Raw genomic sequence first — 23323 nt, 5'->3', positions numbered from 1 at the left:
CAGAGAGAGACAGGGAGAGACAGACACAGGGAGAGAGAGGCAGACAGAGAGAGAGGGAGGGAGAGACAGAGAGAGAGAGAAGAGAGAGACAGAGACAGAGAGAGACAGGGAGAGACAGACACAGGGAGAGAGAGGCAGACAGAGAGAGAGGGAGGGAGAGACAGAGAGAGAGAGAAGAGAGAGACAGAGACAGAGAGAGACAGGGAGAGACAGACACAGGGAGAGAGAGGCAGACAGAGAGAGAGGGAGGGAGAGACAGAGAGAGAGAGACAGAGAGAGAGGGAGAGAGACAGAGACAGACAGAGACAGAGAGAGGCAGAGACAGAGAGAGACAGAGACAGAGAGAGAGGGAGAGACAGAGACAGACAGAGTCAGAGAGAGACAGAGAGAGACAGAGATAGAGAGAGACAGGGAGAGACAGAGACAGACAGAGATAGAGAGAGACAGGGAGAGACAGACAGAGAGAGAGACAGAGAGAGAGGGAGAGAGACAGAGACAGACAGAGACAGAGAGAGACAGGGAGAGACAGAGACAGAGAGAGGGAGAGACAGAGACAGAGAGACAGGGAGAGACAGAGAGAGAGGCAGACAGAGGGAGAGAGAGAGACAGAGAGAGATGGAGAGAGAGGGAGAGACAGAGACAGAGAGAGACAGAGAGAGGCAGAGACAGAGGGAGAGAGAGACAGAGACAGAGAGAGACAGACAGAGACAGAAAGACAGAGAGACACAGAGGGAGAGAGAGGGAGAGAGACAGAGGGAGAGAGACAGAGAGGAAGAGAGAGAGAAGAGAGAGACAGAGAGAGACAGAGAGAGGGACATGGAGGCCGGGGCTGACACACACACAGTGAGAGGCAGAGAGATGGAAGGGGAGGGAGGGTGGGTTATGAGAGAGAGAGACCCTCGGGGAGCGTGAGAGGCTGAGGGGGGAGATGGGGAACGGGAATGGAGAGACACACACTGAGACTGAGAGAAAAACACAGAGAGAGACAGAGTATGAGACCTGGGGGGTCTCAGAGAGGGTGAGACGGTGCAGCGGCCGCTGCTAGAGACACAGAGAGACGGAGGAGGAGGACGGGCTCAAGGACAGCACGAGATGCTTTGGCCAGTGCAAAGGGAAGGTGCCATTAGGTCTGGAGGTGTCCTGTGGCCAGGCCCGAGGGTCACCGAGTCGTGTCACAGGACAGGCAAACGAGCCTGGGGCTTTCCCAGCGAGGATCTGCTGATGCCCTGCTTGTCTTTTCCTCCCATCCCAGGAGGGTGGCAAGTGCGGCTCAGTCTGCCCCGAGCGAAGCCCCGAGCTGCAGCCCCTTTGGGAGGAAGAAGAAATGCAAAGACAAGTACCTGGCCAAGCACAGCTCGAGTAAGCCCCGCGAGCGCCCTGCTGCAGGCGGCCTCTACAGCCTTCCAGACTGTTCTGCATGCTCACAGCTTGCTCAGTACGTCAGCGCCTTCGGCATGACCTGGCTGCGGGCTCTGAGCAGCCCCAGAGAGCAGCATGTCCTCCTGAGAATGCACGCTGGCCTGGCAGGAGCCTGTGCAGACGTAGACGGGGCCAGATCATTGGTGGTGGGAGAGGGGAAGGGGCAAGGACACAAGCCAAGGCGAGGCCAGGTCACGGCCAACCTTGTCTGTCGTCCCTGGTGTTTATATTTTCTACTGTACAGACGGTCCCCAAGTTATGATGGTTCGAGTTACCACTTTTCAACTCACAATGGGTTTATTGGGACGTTAACTCCATCTTAAGTCCAGGAGCATCTGTACTGTCTGCAGAGCTGGTGAAGGGCTTTGAACAGGACATTAATGCGGTCAGCTTTTCTCTGTCTGGTAGCAGTGGAGGAAGAACAGCAGAAGAGGCACACTGACACATCATGTGCACGCAGCCAGCCAGGAAACGGTCACAGCAGTCCGCGACTTGTGGGGAGAGCAGGGGGTCCAGAGTCGGGATGACAACCAGGGTTCCATGTGCAGCCACTGGGTGGAGAGCAGCCCTGGTCCCTAAGATAAGAGACATTTTGGTCAACAGAGAGAGTGCTGGCCTGTCCCAGGGGGCGGGAATGGAGGGCACATCTGTGCTGGAGCCTAGAAAGGTTGGCTCAGGGAGGCAGAGAGTGTAGGGTCCAAACCATTAGGGAAGAGGTCAGAACCGGAAGAGCTGGCCCACAGGGCCGCGTCAGGGCTTCACGTGGAGGGTTCTGGGAAAACCAAATCCAGACCCACAGGAACGTGCCAGTCTGTAACACGGGGTCAGCTCAACCTGACGTCCTGTTCTGCATCATTCTGCATCAGCACCTCCTGCAGTTGCCCTGGACATTGTCCCAGCACGTCCTCTTCACTACTCCCAGGCTGCACCATTCCCCACTAAGCTTAAGTTCAGTTTCCCCACAAGAAAAACTGTGAGGCACGGAGTCGGGCTGGAATTGGGTTTGGTGAAGGGTCTCCCTGCTTCCATTGGGCCCCTGCAGTCTGTTACCTACTCAGTAGCCAGGGTTATCCTTTCCAGATCTACATGCGGTCATGTCACACATCCCTTGCTTGCTAATGATACCAAATTAAATACAATCCAAAGTCCTTCCTCCCCTCCGACCTCCCGCCTCATCTCCAGTCACCCCCCTCCCTGTCTGTTGACATGGGGCCAGGCTGATCAGGTTTCAGTTCCTTAACCCCGGGAGTGTTTCCCACCTCACGACCTGGACCAGTGCTGTCCCCAGCCCTGGAAATGAACATTGCTTGGTTCTCTTTATCTCTAGTCTTTGACCAGTTGGATGTTGTTTCCTACGAGGAAGTTGTTCGACTCCCTGCATTCAAGAGGAAGACCCTGGTGCTGATCGGTATCTTCCCATTGCCCCCTGCTGCTTTGCTAATTAAAGAGTACATTTCTGTCCTTATTTTCCTGCCTGCATTCTGTACTGATCCCCCAGAAAAGGCAATGAGGAAGAAAAGGAGTGAGGTCTCTCGGGTCCTCCATACGGAGCAGGTATAAAGAATTTTTCAGGTCCTCACGAGTACCCCATCCGGGTCCACCTCACAAGTGAAACTGAACTTTACACGTTTTTCTATTATTTAGCAATTTAGCAACTAATTATTTTAGGTTGGGTTTGGTGCTGACAGGTCCTAAACTGGCTTTTCACCTTTTTTTTTTTTTTTTCTGGCGGCTGACCCGTATGGGGATCCAAACCCTTGACTTTGGTGTTAAGACACTGTGCTCCAACCACCTGAGCTAACTGGCCAGCCCCCTAAACTGGGTGTTGCTCTTTGTCCATCCGTCTGGCTGGCAGCAGGCGTGTTCCAGTGATATGCTTTTTTGTTCAAGCACATACGTTAGAGTACTTTGTTAGCACAGTGGGAGTCCCTGAAAAGCATTCTGAGCTGTTTAGTCATCCACATGAGCCCTGGAAGCAGTGACAGACTCTGACCTGAAAGATAACGAATCCTTGCTCCAAATCCAGGAATGTGGAACCTGGTTCTGATGGGTGGCTCACCTTCCTGTCCTTAGAGTTAAGACATTACTTGGTTAGAAGATCCATATTAGGGTTCTGGTGAAATTTCCAGTAAAAACACTGGCTTAAATTCAGTTCCATTAATTTGGTGAGCTCAGAAAAGTGAATATCCTTAGAAAATGGAAAATCCCACGTTAGCTGGCTCCTATGTGGAAATGACAGTTATGTTCTGAGTTCCGATTCTTAGGCTTTAGAAAGAGTCGCCTCCGCCAAATGGAAAGAAGGGCTGAAGCTACATGGTGGCTCCAAATCTTCCAGTGGTTTAAAGACCCTGACCCCAGCCCAGATGCAACATCAACTCACTCCCACCTTTTGGCAACTTAGAGCACTGAGATGAAAATCCATAGCCCATCCCCACTCCCATCTTCTCCTTTGTCTTCGGGAGAAAGAGATGGAAACCTTTCTTCCCTCCCCACACAGGAGCCAGTGGCGTGGGTCGCAGCCACATTAAGAATGCGCTGCTCAGCCAGAATCCGGAGAAGTTTGTGTACCCTGCCCCGTGTAAGTAGCTCTTGGGTGCACTGGAGGGAGTGAACACCTAAAGGGTGGAAAGATAAAAATTTGTATCCACAGTCATTCCAGCTAACAAAATAACTACTGTCGCATACTGCATAATGACATTTTGGTCAACGATGGGTCACTTATACAACAGTGGTCCCATAAGAATATAATGGAGCTGAAAAATTCTTATGGCCTAGTGATGTCAAACTCATAGCACAATTTTTAAAAATAAATTTAGTGTAGCCTAAGTGTACAGTGTCTGTAAAGTGTACAGTGGTGTGCAGTAGTGTCCCAGGCCGCCACAGTCACTCCCTCACTGACTCACTCAGAGCAACTTCCATAGGTAAGTGCCCTAGGCAGGTGCACCATTCTTTTAAATCTTTTATACCATATTTTTCCTGAGCCTTTTCTATATGTAGATACACAAGTACTTACCATTGTGTTACAATTGCCGCAGTATTCAGGACAGTAACATGCCGTAAAGGTTCGTGGCCGACGTGTGTCGTGGGCTGTGCCATTTAGATGAGTGTCAGTGCGCTCTGTGATGCTCGCACAAAGAGGAAACCGCCCGACAGTGCGCGTGTCAGAATGCGCCCCTGTTTTGAGAAAATGTATGTTGTTTCCTTATTCTCTTCTATGATGTTTGTCTACATAACAGAAACTGTAGCAAACAGTTTTTATCCTGCTTTAGAAATTATTAAGCAACTATTAAAATTTATGTATATTACTTTTCTCAGTTTACTTTATAAACATTTTGTCATTTCCCTCTACTGTCTGCCTAATTGTCCTTGAGAAGCACCTTACAGTCCACTGAGCGCACGTCCTGTGATCAGTTGTCCCGCTCTCGGTTGCCGCTGAGGCTGCCTCGTATTTTTATGGAATGTCTTCTAAATCAAAGCAGCGCTGAGCAGGGCCCGGACAATCTCAGTAGGAGTCCTAGATGTGGAGAAGGACAGGGCGGCGACCAGGGGGGAATCAGGTGACCCTTCCGTTCCCAGAAAGAGAGGCTGCAGAGCAAAATAGAAAGCCAGGTTCTAAACCCGATACTCATATGTTTTTATCCTTTGCTTCCCCATGTTTGTCGTTTACACAGGGATCATTGAGAGTTGTCTCCTTGCCGGGAGGGACATAGTGAGAGTAATTTCGGTGGCAGGTTAGGAGCAGAAAGCAGTAGCCCTGGGGTGAGGGGTGAGTGGGAAGTCTGGAAGCAGAACTAACTAGTACAGGCTCCTCATTTAAATCCGTTTGAGCAAGAAGGGTGCTAGGGAAAGAGGGTGACAGGTGAAGATAATGTCAGGTCGAACAGTTTCCGTTTCACAAGACGGAAGGGAAGAGATCCCTGTAGGGCTGTAGACTGAGGAAGAAGCCCGTTGGGAGAGACAAGTGGGTGCCGTGGAAAGCAAAGGTGCTCAGTGCACGATGGTGGAAGAACAGTCGGGAGGGCCGTGGCTCCAGCTTCAGTATCTGGGGCACATTTTACGTAGTAGACAATTCATATGAGTAATAGAAAATGGGACTTTTAAGAACATTCCAACTTTTTCTTTTTTAATTTTGTTTTATTTTGTCTCTATGCAGTGTGGTTGATTATCGCAGCCCGTTCCCGAAACCTCCCTCCCCCTCCGTCCCAGCAACCTCCTTTCTGTTCCCTTGTCGTGTCAGCTTCCAGCAGTTGTGACTGTTGTGTCTCCCCCCACCCTTTATCTGTTTGCATATTTATTTGTTTATTTATTTTTAGCTCCCACCAATGAGTGAGAACATGTGGAATTTCTCTTTCTGTGCCTGACTCGTTTCACTCAATATTATTCTCTCAAGGTCCATCCATGTTGTTGCAAATGGCAGTACTTCATTAGTTTTTATAGCTGAGTAGTATTCCATTGTGTAGATATACCACATTTTCCGTATCCACTCATCCAATGATGGACATTCCAACTTTTAAACCAAATTTAAACCAAAGCAAACTACTCTTCTTTCCAAATCATGAAAAGGAAATTTTGAGTATATTTCCAAGAAATCCTGACTGTAGCCCATAGAGCGACTTTTTAAAATATTTTCAGCTATCATTTCTTCATTTCTGCACATCAGTTTTCTTGAGTTTGCTGCTGTGAGAATTTCTTTTTCTCTGCCTGACTCGTTTCACTCAATATTATTCTCTCAAGGTCCATCCATGTTGTTGCAAATGGCAGTACTTCATTAGTTTTTATAGCTGAGTAGTATTCCATTGTGTAGATATACCACATTTTCCGTATCCACTCATCCAATGATGGACATTCCAACTTTTAAACCAAATTTAAACCAAAGCAAACTACTCTTCTTTCCAAATCATGAAAAGGAAATTTTGAGTATATTTCCAAGAAATCCTGACTGTAGCCCATAGAGCGACTTTTTAAAATATTTTCAGCTATCATTTCTTCATTTCTGCACATCAGTTTTCTTGAGTTTGCTGCTGTGAGAGCTGTAACTTCACGTAGGGAAAGTGATGATAGGGATTGTGCCCGTGGCTTTGCCTCCTGAGAATTGAGTGTGTTCTGGGCAGATGGGGGGTTCCTGTCTTCTAGCATCAGCCCTTTAGGAGCCCATGGGAGGAACTGCTCTGTTAAACTCTCTGACCAAGGCAGCTGGGGTTTCAATACAGACACCATGGGCCAAGCCCTTAAGAGACGTTAAGGTTGCTGTGCCAGCCAGCTGCCAAAAAAAAAAATTCTTTTGGGGCTGGCCGATTAGCTCAGTTGCTTAGAGGGTAGTGCTGATAACACCAAGGTCAAGGTCAAGGTTTTGCTCCCTGTACCAGCTAGTGCCAAAAAACAAAAACAAAGGTGAGGACCCAGAGTTCATCAGGGACTTGGGTGCTTGTCCTCAGATACCACACGGCCGCCCAGGAGGAACGAGGCGCACGGGCAGGAGTACCACTTCATCTCAGCAGAGGACATGATGAGGAGCATCTCTGCCAACGAGTTCTTGGAGTTTGGCAGCTACCAGGGCAACATGTTTGGCACCAAATTTGAAACAGTGCACCAGATTCATAAGCAGGACAAGATTGCCATCCTCGACATCGAGCCCCAGGTGGGTAGACATGGAAAGGCAGGAGTGGACGGGCCCAGCCACACAAGGGATGGGGAGGCGGCGCTCAAAAGCCAGCCTCCTGGGAGTCTCCTGGGACCTCAGGGTGCCTCACATACTTTGAATGGGGTCAGGCTGGAACAAGAACAGTAGTAGTGGGGATGCCGGAAACCAGTTATAGGCATTGGTACGGCCCACAGCTGTTGAGTAGCAGGAACCCATTATGACAGCTATGGTTTTCTTTCCTCTTTCCTTTTCTCCCTTCTTCCCCTTCCTCTGTTTCTAGACTCTGAAGACTGTTCGGACAGCAGAACTTTCACCTTTCATTGTATTCATCGCACCTACTGACCAGGGCACTCAGGTGGGAAGCAGGGGCTGGGAAGGGTGGGTAGGGGCCACTCTCTCCGGGCCCGCTCAGACCGCAACACCGGTTGAGGTTAGTGGCCAGACTGCTCCAGCTGTGCTTCTTCCTCTAAGGCCACAGAGCCAAAGGGTACACACGTTTTATTCATTCAGCAGTTATTAGACCACTAGCGAGGCCTATGCCCATGCCAGGTAGCAGGGGAACAAAACGAATCAGACCCAGTCATTGTCCTGGAGGTGCACAGGTCCAGTGGCAAAGGCGGACAATTGAGCAAATCCTGACATGCTGGTGTGATGGGGGAACGGGTGGGGCAGGCAGGGGGAGCTGCGAAGGACGGGCTGTGCTGAACCCACCCCGGGGTGCAGCCTGACTGTAGGTAGAAGGAAGCCAGGAATATACTGAAAAGCCTCCCCTCCTCCCCACTACCCAGTTCCTACCCGCTCCACACCCAGCCCTACCCCTACACCATGCTTCACTTTGCTTTTTCATTGCACAGTGGAAGTCTTTCCCTATCAGTGTGTAGAGAACTTCACCAGCCTTTTTCTTAATAGTTGCATGGTTTTCCATTGCATGTATTTATCACAATTATTCAGTTTAACCACTCCCTTGCTGATGAACATTTAGGTTGTTTTAAAATTTTGACTGCTATAAAGGGTACGGCAATCAGTAGCCCTGCACACATGGTATTTCACATGCGTGCAAATATAACTGTAGGAAACACTCCAAGTAGAATCACTGGGTCCAAGAGTGCGCGCACTCAGAATTTGGATAGGAATTGGCAAACTGAGCTCCTTTAGCACCGATTTACAGTTCCTCCAACTACCTGTGAGAGTGCTTGTTCCCTTTTGCCTGTAGCGTGTTGTCAAAATTTTCATTTTTTGCCAATCTAATATAGGGAAAAATGGTATCTTGTACTTTTACTATAAGAGATAGAGTATCTTTTTGTACTGTTTAGAGCAAATTATCTGGTCATGTCTTCAGCTAATTTTTCTGTTGGGTTCTTGGCTTCTTACAGATTTCTAGGAACTCTATATGAAGGCAATTAGCCCTGTGTAATATCAGTCACCAGTTTTTTTTTTTTTTTTTTTCCCAATTTGGCACGTCTTTTGGTGTTTTTCACTATGCAGACATTTTTACTTTTATGTAGTTAAATGATCAGTCTTTTGTAACTGCTTGGTTTGGGGTCAAAGAAAGAGGCCCAGGATTGTAAGTCACCTTTATCTCTGTCCTGGGATTGCAGCTCTGGTGGTTGCTGAAGTGGCTCTTCCATGTTCAAAGGGCACAAACTGGGAAATGCTAGTAAAGTCCATGCTATCTCTACATGGATATTGGTCTTCCAGAGGGCTCTGATTCTTCATAACAGGATGTATTAATCCATTTTCTGTTGCTATAACACGTCTCAGACTGGGCGATAAAGGAAAGCGGTTCATTTAGCTCCTGATTCTGCAGGCTGGGAAGTTCTAGATCGAGGGGCCAACATTTGTTTGGCTTCTGGTAAGGGCCTCGTGCTGCATCATAACATAACACGGCGAAAGGGAAGGGGAAGCGGGTGTGTGCAGAGGGCAAAACACCAGAGGCAGCCTGACTTTATCTCAAAGTAACTAATCCAGCCCCGAGACAGCAAGAACTCACCTCCTCAAGAAAGGCATTAATCCCTCTGACGGATCTGATCACCTCTTAAAGGTACCACCTCCCAACACTGCCACTTTAGGACCAAGCCTCAACATTACTTTTGTTGGGGATAAGCCACATCCAAAGCGTAGCACAGGGTTGGTTTGAGATACTCAGAGAACTGCAGTGTTCTTGTCTCTCCACACTGTACTCTGTTAACAAACTCAAGCACTGTCTTCAGAGTTTGTCTTTAAGTAGGGGATACAGAGCTGGGCAATGCTAACAGCAATCAATGCCCACTTAAAACCTGTTGCTGCCCATCTGGGCCAGGAGTGCCGCAGCATGCTTCATCCATGGCTCTTTCTTCTTTGCAGACAGAAGCCCTGCAACAGCTACAGAAGGACTCCGAGGCCATCCGCAGCCAGTATGCTCACTACTTCGACCTCTCACTGGTCAATAATGGCGTTGATGAAACCCTTAAGAAATTGCAAGAAGCCTTTGACCAAGCATGCAGTTCTCCACAGTGGGTGCCTGTCTCCTGGGTTTACTAAGCTTGCAAAATGGGGAGGGGTGGGGAGAACCACTGTATGTCCCTGTCCAGCATTTGGAACTCCATTCCCTTGCTTTGAGACAAACAGGGCCACTCCAACTAATTTTATGTCTGCTTCCAGCTCTCTGCAACTATCCCAATTAGGCCAATAGTATTCAGTCTTCTTGCTCAGGCACTGGAAGGGTTGAGGTTTGATTTTTCCTGATAGATGGGGCCCAGTTGATCTGGATTTCAAAAGAATCTCTGGAAATTGGGGTAAGAAATACTATAAAATGCAACTGCTAATAAAAGACGCACAAAAAGCAATGGACCGTGTCCCTCTAAAGCCTGTGCTCCTTCACCTTCAATTATCCTGGGCATTTCATGTGTCTTTTTACTTTGGAGAAAGCGTTTTCAGCTCCAACTTTCTGAAATGCCAAAATGAAACAGCTGTGCACTAGAATGATGTCTGATGTATGGAAATCTTCAAAAGCAATAAAAGTGTTGCTGTTAAAATGCCAATGACCTTGTAACTCTCTGGGTTTCCACCTGCACCACAAACCTCTGAAATGTCACCAGCTTCATTTAAGCTCCCTGGACAGTGGCATCAACACAAGATGCATCTGCTGGGTTCAGATGCAACTAAGGTTATAAAACAACTGGAAGAACCCTTGTTCTTTACACCCCCAATTCAGGTCTCCAGCAGCACCTTAAGGTTGTTCTGTCTTGGGGGGAAGCCATCGTGGGCATACACTTTAGCCTTCCTGTCTTTCATACCAAATTGGAAGCAATCCTAGACCTTTCTCCCATCTGTATCGCTAAGACCTCCAGATTCCTGAACATCCCTGCCCCCAACCTCGTTCTCCGTACTCACCCGTGCCCTCAGCACCAGAACTGACAGCTTCGGTGGGCTCCTGCGAAGTCTGAGCCCAGATGTGTCAGGTGCGTCCCCTCCCACCCTCCAGACATGCCCTCCTGCCAAGCCCACCATGTAACACATCCACCTTTCTCCTCTCTGTTTTGGAAAAAGATCACTGAATTTGTGATAATGCCCCTCTCAGAATATTTGATCCCACATCAGATGATGGGTCCCAAGGTGAATGTTGTAAGATACAGAATCAGAGAAATATAACACTAAAGGAAAGCCATCAAATTTCAAAGAGGACACGGGGAAGGGCAGAGCAGGCATTCTGGGCATGGAGTGTGCCAGGTCACCTGGGCCTCAGCCTGGATAGCGGCTGCTGCCTCTTCAGATAGTGTCACATCCCAGATCTATCCGTCCAGTGTGCTCACCAAACTCCTGTTAGGTTTCTTCTGTCGTTATCTGTGTGCATCATCTCCTGGCAGGAGAGATTTTCTTTTTTTTTTTAAAGGTCTCATATTTTTAATGAAAATATTTTATATTTTTTGCTCTGCTATTTTGAGATCACCAACAATTAGAAAACCAACAGAAATACTTAAAAAACATAATGAGTCAACTTTAATAATTAAAAATTACAACATTCTCCCAGAAATGAGCAATTTCATTGTTTAGAAGAAAACAAGAGGGTATAAGAACGGTTCAGCTTGTCACAGACACAAGAAGCCAGATGGATTTAGGTGGACGCTGCTGTGCGTACAAGCTTTGAGGCAGTGCATAGAGGCCTGTCGGGACTGCACCCGGACAGCAGGATGTAACAGTGTGCTCATAGGACATCAGAGACAAGCTTTTCCCCAGTCAACCGCTTGGTTCGGTTATACCCTTTTGTCACTTGTTCAGGGCTCTCTACCCTTTCATTGAACAGACACTTTTTACAAACATTTTAGACAGAGGGTTTAAAAAAAAAAAGAAGCACAGCAGGAGAGGACTGTGATGTTGTTCAGGTGGCCCTTGGCGAACAGCCGCAGACGTTCCTGGGCAGTGCTTGGTCTGAAGGCGAGGCTTCCCCACTCGAGCACAGAAGCAGATGGCACCAGATCTGCCTCTTTCGTCACTCAGATCCTTAAAACAGGACAAGATGGGATGACCACACCAGGTAACATCACCGAGGTCTCACGTAGCCGCTAGAATGTCCTAGAAGTCGCCACCCTGTCTGGGACCCATGTTCTACTCCCTCAACAATAAAACAAGCTACGTTTTCTCGGTAAGGCTTTAATTTGTGCCTCAGCCGGACGCGGCGGTTGCAGTGGGCTTCCCTACTCACAGATCACTCTGCCACTTTCGCTTTCTTCTTTTTCTTCTTCTTTTTGGTGGTGTCACTGTCCTAAAGAGAAAAAGAAAGCAAGGTCACAGCACCTAACAGCACAATTACACCTCTCCCCCTCAAACTCTGGTAAGTTCCACCAAGCCAAGTAAACCCTTCAGGCTCTGTACGGATATTCTGGGTTGAGTACACTGAATGTGTCCCAAAGTCCCGGGAGCTTTTCGGCGACAGACACTCTAGTGCTACACTTTGACGGGCCCCGTGCGTACGCACCCCGTCCCCGCCGGGCTCGGGCCCGCTCGGCACAGCAGCCCTGGCCTTCTTGTCCTTCTTCCTCTTCTTCTTTTCCTTCTGGACCACCTGAGGAGCTGCTGGAGGGGCATCGTCACTTTCGTTCTCACTCTCTCGCTTCCGCTGAGGTGGAAACGATTGGCCAAAAGTTAGATCGTGGGCAATAATGGGTGAGAAGGTTCCAGGAAGTCAAAAGGTGGGGAGACACCAGGAAAGATCCCAACTGGACCCAACAGTAACTTTCCTGATTGGGAGCCCCGGCGGGGCCTTAGTGCACTGAAGATTTGAATACAGTCTCACCCCAAAAGCCCAGAAAGCTGTGGGCGTGACAGGACCAGCAGAGCAGTGGCCCAGGCTTGGGGACTGGAAGGCCCTGAGCAGCGGTTTCTCTCATGGAGGGTGGACCACAGGGTCTCGAAGGGCGCCCCCGCAAGTCCTCAAAGCAAGCTGGCGAAGCAGGAGCGCGCACTCGACCATCAGCAGGTCTTCCCACGGTTTGCTGCAGGGAACTCAGTTCTACCCAAGGCCTCTGAGTGTGGCCGTGTCATTCTGTACGCTAATGCCAGTGCTCCCCAACCCTGGGAAGTTAAGTTGCCACCAAGTTTTACTCCAGCTCTTTAAACACTGGGCTGCTGCTGACCAGAGATGTTTGCCAGTCCCTGGTGATTTTGCTCCCTGCCGAGCTTTGTATGGCCCTGAGTTTCAACTACAACCTGCCGGGGCCTCTGATTTCAACACACCTGTGCTACCACTTGACCCAGGGTGGGAGCCAGAATAACATGGGTGCCACCCATTATATCCTGATGCTGTCGCCACAGCTGAGGTGGGAGCCGAGGCTAGTCTGACCCTGAGCCCACACTACTCCCAGCAGACACACCAGTGAACTCAAATCAGAGGAGCCCGTAGAGCCCAAACGAGTACCCTGGAGTATGAGGCAACGTTATCTATGCGTGCACCCAGGCCGGGGTGAGGGTGAGGAGCCACGACACATGGACACATGGCTGGACTGCAGACAGCACCAAGAGAAGCCAAACCCCAGCACTTCGTAGCATTATCGCCCAGCACGCCACTCACCTTTGGAGCTTTTACCACTTCGGCAACCACCTGTGGGGCTTTCACTGCTTCAGCAACCACCTCTCTCTTGGCAGACTCGCTGAAAGAGAGAGGAACCAACAGGTGAATTTGCTGAACAGCTCCCTGCGGCAGTACTCAGTTATTCAGCAATATCTGGCAAGTCAAAGCCACCATCAAAATACTGACGCTACACAGAAGAACTCCCCATTTACTGTTGCAGACTGACTCCCTCTAGAGCCCCACGAGCCAGACTAGAAAGGGATAATTGTCTGCTGCACAGGCCTGAGCAGGGGCCTGGGCCTTCCGGAGCCCAGCAAGGAAAACTGAGCCAAAGGGTTGGTTCCTATGGTCCTGCATTTAGCAAGTGTGCCCCAAACTAAACCCCTCCCCACCTCCTCTGGGCTCTGCAACCTCCTGTCCTCACCTGTCATCAATGTACTCCTGCACCCAGGTGGCAAGTCTGCTGTCTCTACCCACCCCTGCCACCAAAACATCCCGCCCTTACCTGTAGTCAACATACTCCTGCTTCCAGCTGGCAGGCGTGCTGTCCGTGGGCTTGCCGTGCTTGTCTAGAAGGCCCTGCTTGATCATCAGCCTCTTCTGACTTGCCTGGTGGAATGTCAAAGTTTCAGCATTACAATGATGTCAGTGCAGTAAGTGGGCATTGACTGCACACACGTGGCTTAAACAGACCTTGTGCGCACAGAACGTCACACAGGTTCTCCCCTTGTATATTCTCATCGAGGCCTCACACTCCTCTGCAGAGCATTCAGAACTTACCCACTATCTCCAACAGGTACAAACAGGGGACTTGTTGAAGGTTACAAAATGACACTGCAGAGGCCCCTCCCCTCACTCACTCCAGCCACTCCACGTTTTGGCCACAGGCGTTTGCACATGCTGCACCCACTGCCCTGCTCTTCCCTCCCCTCTTCACCTCACCAACATCTAACCCACCCTTCACACTGGTGTGGCGTGAGAGAAGATCCTTTGCCCAGACCCCCTGTCCAGGTCAAGCTCCTCAGTGTGGACACTCCAGGTGCCAGGCACCTCTCTGTACTCCCTTGAAAGCCATTAGCATGGCTGAAATTCACCATTCCAATGTGATTATTTAAGTAATGCCCAACTGTTTCCCCCCATTAAACTGAAATCTCTAAGGTCTGAGATGGGGCTTGTTTGCACTCCCCACCAACAATCCCGAGTCCAGCATAATACAAGGCTATGGAAGTGGGGACACACCAAGGGCTATCTGAGTACTCAACAAAGCAAAACGAAATCACCTGGCAGGACACACAACACAACCCCACCTACCTTTGGACCTAAACCCCACTTCCGAGGGTAAGTGTCTCTCTCCATGATCACTCTCTTGATCTTGGCTACTATACCATGGTCACAGGTAGAGATCACTGCTGTGGTCATTAATGCAATGGCTGCAGACATCGGAAAGAGAGAAAAGAATGATTTGAAGGCGAAAAACTTGATAACCTATGATCCCCAATTCCACTGTTTTATGCCCCTTTAAAACTCATTTAAAGCTCTGAGCTCTACTACCCTAATTGGGTTTCCTTCGCTCAGGGTGGGCACATGGAGAAAATCTTCCATTATGGGAAGGAGGCCTTTGAGATGGTAAACTTATCAAGTGAAGAAAAACACCTAGCCTAAGCACCTAAAAACACACGCGGTAGGCTTGTGGCTCAGGACATGTACAGGTACAGCACTGTCATACTGTGAAATATCTATTTGGTCTTCACCCCCATCTCCTGCCATTCAAATCCTAAAATCCTTAGTCTTCAAGGTTATGTGTCTTTTTGTATGTTCACTGGTGACTGGGGCTCCTGGACAACCTCAGGATGGGGGCTGGTTGCCAGAAGAACCAACTTTATAAGTTGATCACCAATCACCAGTGATTTAGTCAGTCGTGCCTACATATGAAGCTTCCAGAAAAACCCGAAAGGACTGGGTATGGGGAGCTTCCGCACAGCCAAAGATGTAGAGGTTCCTGGAGGGCTGCGCGCCCCTCCCCCACACCTCGCCCTCTGCATCTCTTCATCTGTGTCCTTTGTGATAGCCTTTATAATACTCTAGTAAACGTAAGAACATGTTTCCCTGAGTTCTGTGAGCTGCTCTAGCAAACTAATCAAACCCAAGGAGAGGGTTGTGGAAATGCTGATTTACAGCTGGTTGGTCAGAAGTTCCAGAGACCTGGGCTTGTGACTGCCATCAGAAGTGGGGGGCAGTCTTGGGGACTAAGCCCTCAACCTGTGGGATCTGACGCTGTCTCCAGGTAGACAGGGAATTGAATTGAATTAGAACACCCCGCTGATGTCCACTACAGAACTGACGGCTTGCTTGGTGAGTGGGGAAAAAACCCCAAAAATCTGGTGTCAGAAGTGTTGTGTGACTGTGTTATGAGAGTACAGTAGAAAAAGGGTTTGCTTTCCCCTTCAGAGGCATGCACCCCCCTTCAGGGCCACAGAACATTTAAAGTTTTAAGGATTCCTTTTCTGCTATCCATGAGCAATGATCCAATAGTAACTAAACTTTCACAAGTTAAAATCAGAAGTTAACTGCAAGCAGACGAGGGCGGTGGGGACTAAGGGCTCTTCATCTTGATTGCCATGGACAACTACTTCTTGCTCTTCACCAGTGATTTCCTGTCATCTTGCTGGAGAGCCAAGTGGGGACAAGCACCTACTTGTGTGCAAGTGGAAACCCCACTCACCTTCTCACCTGTATCTGACTGACCTGTCCCTCCCTGTGACCACCCACACAGACCCCAGGAAATGACATGAATATATCAACTCCAGGGACTGGGATTTATTTAGGGACCTGCTCTCAGTGAGCCTAGATGTGACGGTATGGAATGGAGCCCCAGCTCCAGAAATGATGGGGCGACATCCCCTCTTACCTATGCAGATTGCTTCCCCTTTGGTTGTGATGACCACAATCTCCTGATTGACCTCAATGCCATCCTCATATCGGAGAACACCTGGAAGCATAATCTTGGCCCCATAGCAGATGGCATTCACCTGCAGGATGACGGTACACGTGAGGCCCTCCGTCCCACTCCCACATCGGAAGTAAGGAGGGAAACAGGAGGACAGGCCACCATGCGGGACACAGAGCTAAGGGCACGCCCACTGGGCCCACTGAGGTGTGAAGGGACTCTGAATAGCAGCAACCGCCTACCGTGTGCTCGGCAGGGCTCTAAACACTTTACACATGACTGAGAAACATTAAACACGACTTTAAAATAATAGCCGCTTCTCCTATGTCCGAGATACTTCAGCTGCCAAAGAACAATGACCTCGCTGACCTCATGCTTCAGTAAACAATGTAAGCAAGTTTTTAAGTTCAACTTTCTTTCCAAGGGATCCACTGTTTTCATTTTTAACAAAAAAACCAAACTTAGCTTTCCTTAATTGCTTCCCTCTATTCTTTGTCAGGAGAAAGTACAGTAGATGTACCGGAGGTCCAGGCAATAACAAACTCCGAAAGTAACTTGCAAACAAGATTACTGAGGCCTGGTGAACTAATCACACAACAGTTTTGTCAAACAATTCCCGAGCCAATGGGTTCAAGAAGTTAAGGCCCCTTCTCCAGGAGTTCAGTAGCACCCAAGGCATCCACCTGTCCTGCGCCATCGCATCTTCCCTCACCTACGCTTCTGCTGCTGACCATAGTCCACCCTCCCGTAAATCCACCCGGAAGCAACAGTGTGACCCCAGCACAAGGAGGGCACATCACATTTATGCTGTTCACTGTTTTATATGACTACATTTTTTCAATTATAGTGCCATGTTTTGGTATACCTCTTTAATTTAATGGACTATAATATACCAAAAATGCATCAAACATCTACACAATCTAAGTAGAAATGCTAAGAAAAGGGGTTGATAAGGTCAGTGAGGTTTAGGTCTTATAGCTTTCAAACTATAATTTATTCAAACGGAACAAAACTTTTTTTTGAAATTCCTAGAGGACAAATACGTTATAATTACAGCTCTGAAACTCTCTAGTCCCAACTTTTTCTAACAATAATTTAAATAAATTAAGGTTTCTTAGGCACATGCAGAAGTAACGGGTAACAAAAGGGCAAAGTTTACAGACCACTGATAGTCTATTACTTGAACCAAGTTACTTACTTTGGGAGAATTCTTAAAGTCAACGTTTAATTAATTTGCCCTTTTTAAAAATGTAAGTAGGCCCAGCATTAAACTTTTACTTTAGTGTACTTGGTTTTAATTAAAAATGTTTAGTCACAAATGCTTCCATTATTAACAACAACAACAACAAAGAATCCAGTATTTAACCTGTGAAACTGGAATCAAAAAAAAAATCCCAAGGAAAACAATAAAGATGAGCTCACAATGTCAATGTTTCATTTCTTTAAATACAATGGAGTTTTTGGGCTGGCCCCGTGGCTCACTCGGGAGAGTGCGGCGCTGGTAGCCCCGAAGCCGTGGGTTCGGATCCTATATGGGGATGGCTGGTGTGCTCAGCAGGTGGTGCAGACACCACTGAGCCAGGGGTTACGATCCCCTTACCGTCAAAAAAAAAAAAAAAAAGAAAAAAAAGAATGGAGTTTTCTCTTATCTTTGGAGTCACATTCTGTACACACATGGACTCCTAACCCAGAACTTACTGCACTGTCTTTCATAACTAGCCGTTTATGAGACGTCAGCAGCTTTTCCAAAGGGTAAATGACTCGCCGCAGGTACCTCTCGTCCTTGTGGTTATCATACAACCACTGAGCATCCAGCACATCGTGCATTGTCACCATGTGGTCCTGAAAAGCAGCCATGAAAAGAATTCATGTCTTCACATCTCCAATAGCTCGTCAGCCCCCAAACTGCCTAAAACTGAATATAATTTATCTGCTAGTCGAAGCTCATTAAGAACCTTCAGCCTCTTCAGACTCATTTTTGTAGGGTGGGAGGTAAATGGATGGAGTAATACTTTCTATCAGATCATCTCCCCTAGCCCATTTCAATGTCCCAAAGCTTAATTAACAGAACAGGGAAGCTGCCCTGAACTGAACTCAACACTTTGGAAACTGCCTTTCTCCCAGCATGTGAAGCAGGTGGAGTTCCACCAAGGGCTGGAAGGTATTAAAAACCAGCTCTAAAACTTCTAGCCCCATAATGGCGTACCTTTTCACTCATGACTCCAGAACGAACCCTCCGAAGTTCCTGCATCTGACCACCAACTCCCAACAACAAACCGAGGTGCACACACAGTGTCCGAATGTAGGTCCCGGCCTCACAACTCACCCAAAAGATTCCTGAGACACACACACAAGAGGAAAGTAGCACCTATTTTCCAGAATAAACACATTACTGGTTGAGAAACCCAGATCCACCTGAGCCATCAAGATGGCTAGAGATGACAGACACAGGCCATGACTACACAATATGCTAAGGACATACTTTAAGCAGAATAGAGTCCTCAAGAATGTGTTACTGCCCACTTGTGCTCCATGTCAGTACAGTCCCCACGGGCCTACTGACCCACCTAATCTTCTTTCAGGATCGTATTCGATCATCTTGCTCTCGTAGATAGTCCTCACTCGGAGCTGCCTCTTTACTGCAGCAATAAGTGGGGGTCGCTGGAATAGCGCGCCAGTCAGAGTTTCTAGGGCCTAAGAACAAGCACAAAGCAAAACAAACACTCTCATCAGAAGGACTCTTAAATAAGATCAAAGGGCATATTTTGGGAGTTTAAGGACACCGCTGAAACACAAAAGGTTTCTTTCCATTACTTAAGATCAAAAATGCCTTTTCTTTCAGTTTCTGCTTCTTTCTCTAGCTACTCAGAGATTTCTCGGTGCTGTTCAGAACCTCCTCCCCTCAAAGGGAGATGGTTGGAAGATGCCTCTGCCATCTGCAGTCACCCATCCAGGCTGGCGAGGGCAACCCACTGAGAAGGTCACAAGAGGCTAGCCAGAAAAGCTCACCTGTCTCTAGACATTTAGGGGCTCAAGGACCCAAGTCACCAAAGGGTATCCTTTGTACAAATGCAGACTTACCCTAGAAAGCTGGGTGCCCCCTTCAATAGCATTGTGCAGCCGGACAATTCCCACATACTCTTTGCCTGAAAAATGACAAGAGTAGTCAGGTGTGGCCACTGAGTTTTCTGTTTTTGGTATTTTTTTATGTGCTCAATCACTCCCATTTTGCACAGCAGGGAAATCAGGCAATGTGGCCTCATGTTTCTGTAAAATTTGCACTAAGACAGATTTCATGGTGCTCATATGGGAAAGGAATGAAGGCACTTTCTCTCACTGGGAGTTCAACGTTCAGTGTGCTAACAAGACCCAGTGTAGAGCTTGCCTGAAAAACACCTGCAAGGTAAGCAGAAGAATGTTCTCAGATGAAAGTGAGGGCAGGACACTTCAGGCAGAAGCAGCAGCAGAGTGACAAGAGCCAAGAGTGATAAGCCAAGAGCTGGATTTCGACAGAATTCTGCCGCAGTGCTAGGAATGGGTCTAGTTGGCTCAATGTGCACATGCCTAGAATCTGGAACTCCAAGAAAGCACAGACCCGCCAGGATCTGGCAGAGGGCAGAAGGTACACAGAAAGCAAAATAATATCCCTGCTTCAGAAATTTTTCCCCTAATGAATAGTTTCCCTGAGCTAAAATGTAGAAGGGAAGGGAAATGCAGAGAGTCTTCCAATCTCTAAGTAGCCAGCCCTTCCCTCCCTCTTCCATATACCTGCACTCTGCTGTGACTTCACCAAGCGAGTGGCTCGTTCTATGCACACGATTAAACAGCCAGTCACCTTGGGATCCAGAGTACCACTATGTCCAGTCTTCTCCACCCGAAGTATTCGTCGAATCCAGGCTACCACTTCATGGGAAGAGGGGTTGGAGGGCTTGTCAAGATTAATGAAGCCTGTCCTAGAATGGAAAAAAGAATTAATGTGCCACCTGCTCTTGTGCTCTAAGAAAACAACAAATCTGAAGAGTAAAATAAGAATTCACCATGGGTAAAGGTTGTATATGAAGGGCAGTGCTTGCTCCCAACACACTTACCTGATATAGTCCCCAATCTCCCTCTTCAGAGGATTTGAACCACAAAGAAGAGGTGTATAGTGTGTTGTCCTTACATTTAGCTTATCAAAATTCTAGAAAGCAATGATACAATGCAAAATAAACTTAGTAATAAACCAGTAACACACAGAAAACAAGAACCAGCATCACCATCAACCATGGTATGGTAACCTTTCAAGTTCATAAACTTAGATTTTTGCTTCTTTATTTCCATTATTTGCTATGACAGACTATTAAACCTCCCTAAATACAAGAAAAACTACCCATATTAGTAAGAACAAGACAAATTTGAGTACTTATAGGCTTACGTCAATGCTCTAGAAAGAGGAAACTTCTTGGGGTACTACAGAACACAGATTGGACTTCACTGTGCAGAATTATGAATAAAACATGCAATAACTTTGATTTTTTCATGGATAAAAGATAGCCAAAGTGAGGATGACTGGCAATACTTCTCAACATGACTAACTTGTCCCTGCTCCAGATGCCCCATCTCTGTTCTTCACATGTCTGCTCCTTTTCAGTCTCCTTTCTGAGGCTGAACCACCTGTCTGAAAGAGCTCCCCCAACTGAAGCCCATCTTTCATAACCAGCTTAGGTTAATCATGGAACTTACCACAAGTAGCAATTATTTTTCAACTGTCTATTTCCCATCCGTAGATTTTAAGTTCCATGACAGTGGGAACCTTGCCTACCCTGTTCACTAGCGTATCCCCAGAGCCTATAACAGAAAGGCAGATGTCTAAATGACAGAGATATCTGGCCAGGCAGAAACTCAAATGAACTGAATTATATAAGCAAATCTCATTCTTTTACCACCTCATATACAATGGCTTATTAAAACTCTTTGTCAGGGCCGGCCCGTGGCTCACTCGGGAGAGTGCGGTGCTGATAACACCAAGGCTCCGGGTTCGGATCCCATATAGGGATGGCCGGTTAGCTCGCTGGCTGAGCGTGGTGCTGACAACACCAAGTCAAGGGTTAAGATCCCCTTACCGGTCATCTTTTTAAAAAAAAACTCTTTGTCAAGGGGTGTCTCAGCCACTTTTTCTACCCGCTTTTTTTCCTTATCTCATAGCTGGTGCCCATTTAATCATTTGTGAAAATTATAAAAACACACTGTAATTCAACTCATTACTGAACTACCCTACTTAAGCCCCCAAATAATAGCCAATAATTTGTAAAGGACATGCTACATGTCAGGAACTGTGGCACCACATATTTCATAGATAACCTCCTATAACCCTCAGCACATCTTCCTAAGAGATTTTATGAGGCAAACAGCCCGAGAGGCTAAATAACTGGCCCAAGGTCACACAGTCTGACCCAAATTGGTCTGGCTTCAAAGCCCATGCTCTTAAGCACTAAAGCAGTCCTACTCCAAGTGTGGCCCACAATCTGTTATAGGTCTGCACGATGAAGCCCAGAATCTGAGAAGTAATTGTTTACAAAGTTTGACAGCAATTTAACATTATGGCGACATTTAAATCGTATTCACCAATCGTGTTAGGTGCATTGGAAATTAAAAAAAAAATAATAATAACCTGGTCCTTCATCTTAGATCCCTTAAGGAACACTGCTTTCGACTGTATCATCTGGCATTTCCTAAAGGCAAGGATGCTAGCAGTAAACATTCATAATCAACTGTTTAACACTTAGAAATAATGTAAAAGCTCACCTAATGCATGATCTTAATCACATACCTTTAGCAACAGGGGCCACTGAGACGTGTCCAACTGAGCCACTTTGGATTCAGGTTTGATAAGAAAGTCTTCAGCATGTTGTATTTCCTTTGATAGGACAAAAACACACTTATTAAGACTTCCCACCTGATTTTGAACAATTCTATTTACCATCACAGAAGTGCACACCTCTTAAATAAAAAAGAAGGCATTTTATGTCTCTTCAATGGGAGATCACCAAGGCAAAGAATGAAGAAATGAACTAGGAGCTCAGAAGGGGAAGTAAAGTGCCACTAAAATGGGTCCAAATATTTAAAGAGAAAGGGGGAGGGTGGGCCTGTGGGTGAGATAAGGAAGGGAAAGAAACTGAGAGAGAGTGGCTGGTGTGGCCAGCACCACTTAGTAAACTATGCCTGACTTAGGTTGTCTGGGTTTGTGTCATTTCAGTGCTTTGTCAATTGTACACAAAGACCACCCAAAGCCAGCCTGTTCCTTGGGAACCTTTAAACACTTCTTTAGTTTGCTATTTCTATCACCTTTATTTTTAGTCAAGACAACGTGAAATACATTCCTACTCACGGCTACATCTTCTTCTGGCAATGACTTTCGGTCCTTTTTCTTCTTATGCTTCTTTGGCAAAATAACTACTAAAAAACAAAACGAGATTTGGGAATTTTTCCCGAAAATAAAAGAAACAAAGTTTAAAATAAAGATCAGAATCAGGGCAGTAGAAAACGGATTCTAGGTCTACAATTACTGGAGAAAATAGTGTGTAAAGCCAAACACATGGGTCGCATCGCTCGGCAAGTAACTAGAGCTGTCGCACGTGTCGGCTTCCCTTCCGGTTCACCACGTGGCTGTGGCAGGGCTTAAACACCCCATAGAAGCACTTGCCCACAGACCTGAAAGTTCCATAAGCGACCACTCGACTGTCCCCTAGGCTTGTGGCCTCTAGGGCTTTCTTGCAATTTGGAGCTATCCCGTCTCCGAGGCCCGTTTTCTTCCCCGCCCATTCCCACCACGCTTGCTTCCCTCCTCGCGTGGACCTAACAACGGCGTCCGGGCTGGCGACGGTACAGCTGCTGTCAGGTGTCCCGCCACCGCGGGATCGCCTGCTAGACTGACGCCTTTTGACGGAGACCCCGGCCCTAGGGGGGCTCTCGTCGGCTGGAGGCCCGGTCCCCGCGAAGCCAAGTCACCTCGGGGGCCTCTCACGCTCGTGCCCCCGCCCATGGAGCCAGGGACGAGAGACAAGGACGGCGTCAGGCTCGGCAGTGATGTGGCCGATCCGCCGGCGGGAACGGGCTGCGAGCCCAGGCCCCGATGCCATCTTCCCAGCCCTGGCTCCTGGGCACCTCGGACGTGGAGCTGGAGCTGGCCCGCGGCGCACGGCCCGGCCGCCGGCAGACCCTACATTCCGCATCCGCCATGTTGCGCCCCGCCGCGCACGAGCCGGCCGAACCACCAGCGAGGGAGCGGCCG

General features: G+C 47.9%; 2 protein-coding genes across 2 annotated transcripts; one reads left to right on the top strand and one right to left on the bottom strand.

Moving 5' to 3' along the window:
• Positions 1-992: 992 nt before the first annotated feature.
• MPP1 (membrane protein, palmitoylated 1, 55kDa) lies at positions 993-10080 on the top strand. Its single transcript, XM_008593284.1, has 7 exons — positions 993-1018; positions 1253-1359; positions 2747-2827; positions 3917-3997; positions 6855-7057; positions 7341-7415; positions 9404-10080. Exons 1-7 carry the CDS (start codon positions 993-995, stop codon positions 9578-9580), a joined length of 750 nt encoding a protein of 249 aa, XP_008591506.1. The 3' UTR covers positions 9581-10080.
• An 857-nt stretch (positions 10081-10937) lies between these two features.
• On the bottom strand, positions 10938-23271 carry DKC1 (dyskeratosis congenita 1, dyskerin). The gene is made up of 14 exons (XM_008593283.1): positions 23197-23271; positions 21863-21949; positions 20142-20233; positions 19822-20006; positions 19135-19199; positions 18621-18747; positions 18260-18390; positions 17752-17895; positions 16015-16135; positions 14418-14536; positions 13612-13715; positions 13107-13185; positions 12015-12155; positions 10938-11801 (listed from the first exon to the last, which is right to left on the bottom strand). The coding sequence occupies exons 1-14, from the start codon at positions 23269-23271 to the stop codon at positions 11745-11747; spliced, it is 1527 nt and encodes a 508-aa protein (XP_008591505.1). The 3' UTR covers positions 10938-11744.
• Between the last annotated feature and the right edge of the window lie 52 nt (positions 23272-23323).

The sequence above is a fragment of the Galeopterus variegatus genome, unplaced genomic scaffold (genome assembly GCF_000696425.1).
Source record: "Galeopterus variegatus unplaced genomic scaffold, G_variegatus-3.0.2 Scaffold8948, whole genome shotgun sequence".
NCBI lineage: Eukaryota > Metazoa > Chordata > Mammalia > Dermoptera > Cynocephalidae > Galeopterus > Galeopterus variegatus.
This window is presented reverse-complemented; position numbering and strand designations above follow the sequence as displayed.

Bases quoted from the DNA above. Each gene is read 5' to 3' on its own strand.
- DKC1 (XM_008593283.1), bottom strand. From the start codon at position 23,271: ATGGCGGATGCGGAATGTAGGGTCTGCCGGCGGCCGGGCCGTGCGCCG. The intron at 21,950-23,196 runs GTGCCCAGGAGC...GTCCTATCAAAG, and splicing joins GCTCCAGCTCCACGTCCGAG to GAAATACAACATGCTGAAGA. The intron at 20,234-21,862 runs GTATGTGATTAA...ATTGCTTTCTAG, and splicing joins AGTGGCCCCTGTTGCTAAAG to AATTTTGATAAGCTAAATGT.
- MPP1 (XM_008593284.1), top strand. From the start codon at position 993: ATGAGACCTGGGGGGTCTCAGAGAGG. The intron at 3,998-6,854 runs GTAAGTAGCTCT...GCTTGTCCTCAG, and splicing joins GTTTGTGTACCCTGCCCCGT to ATACCACACGGCCGCCCAGG. The intron at 7,058-7,340 runs GTGGGTAGACAT...CTCTGTTTCTAG, and splicing joins TCCTCGACATCGAGCCCCAG to ACTCTGAAGACTGTTCGGAC.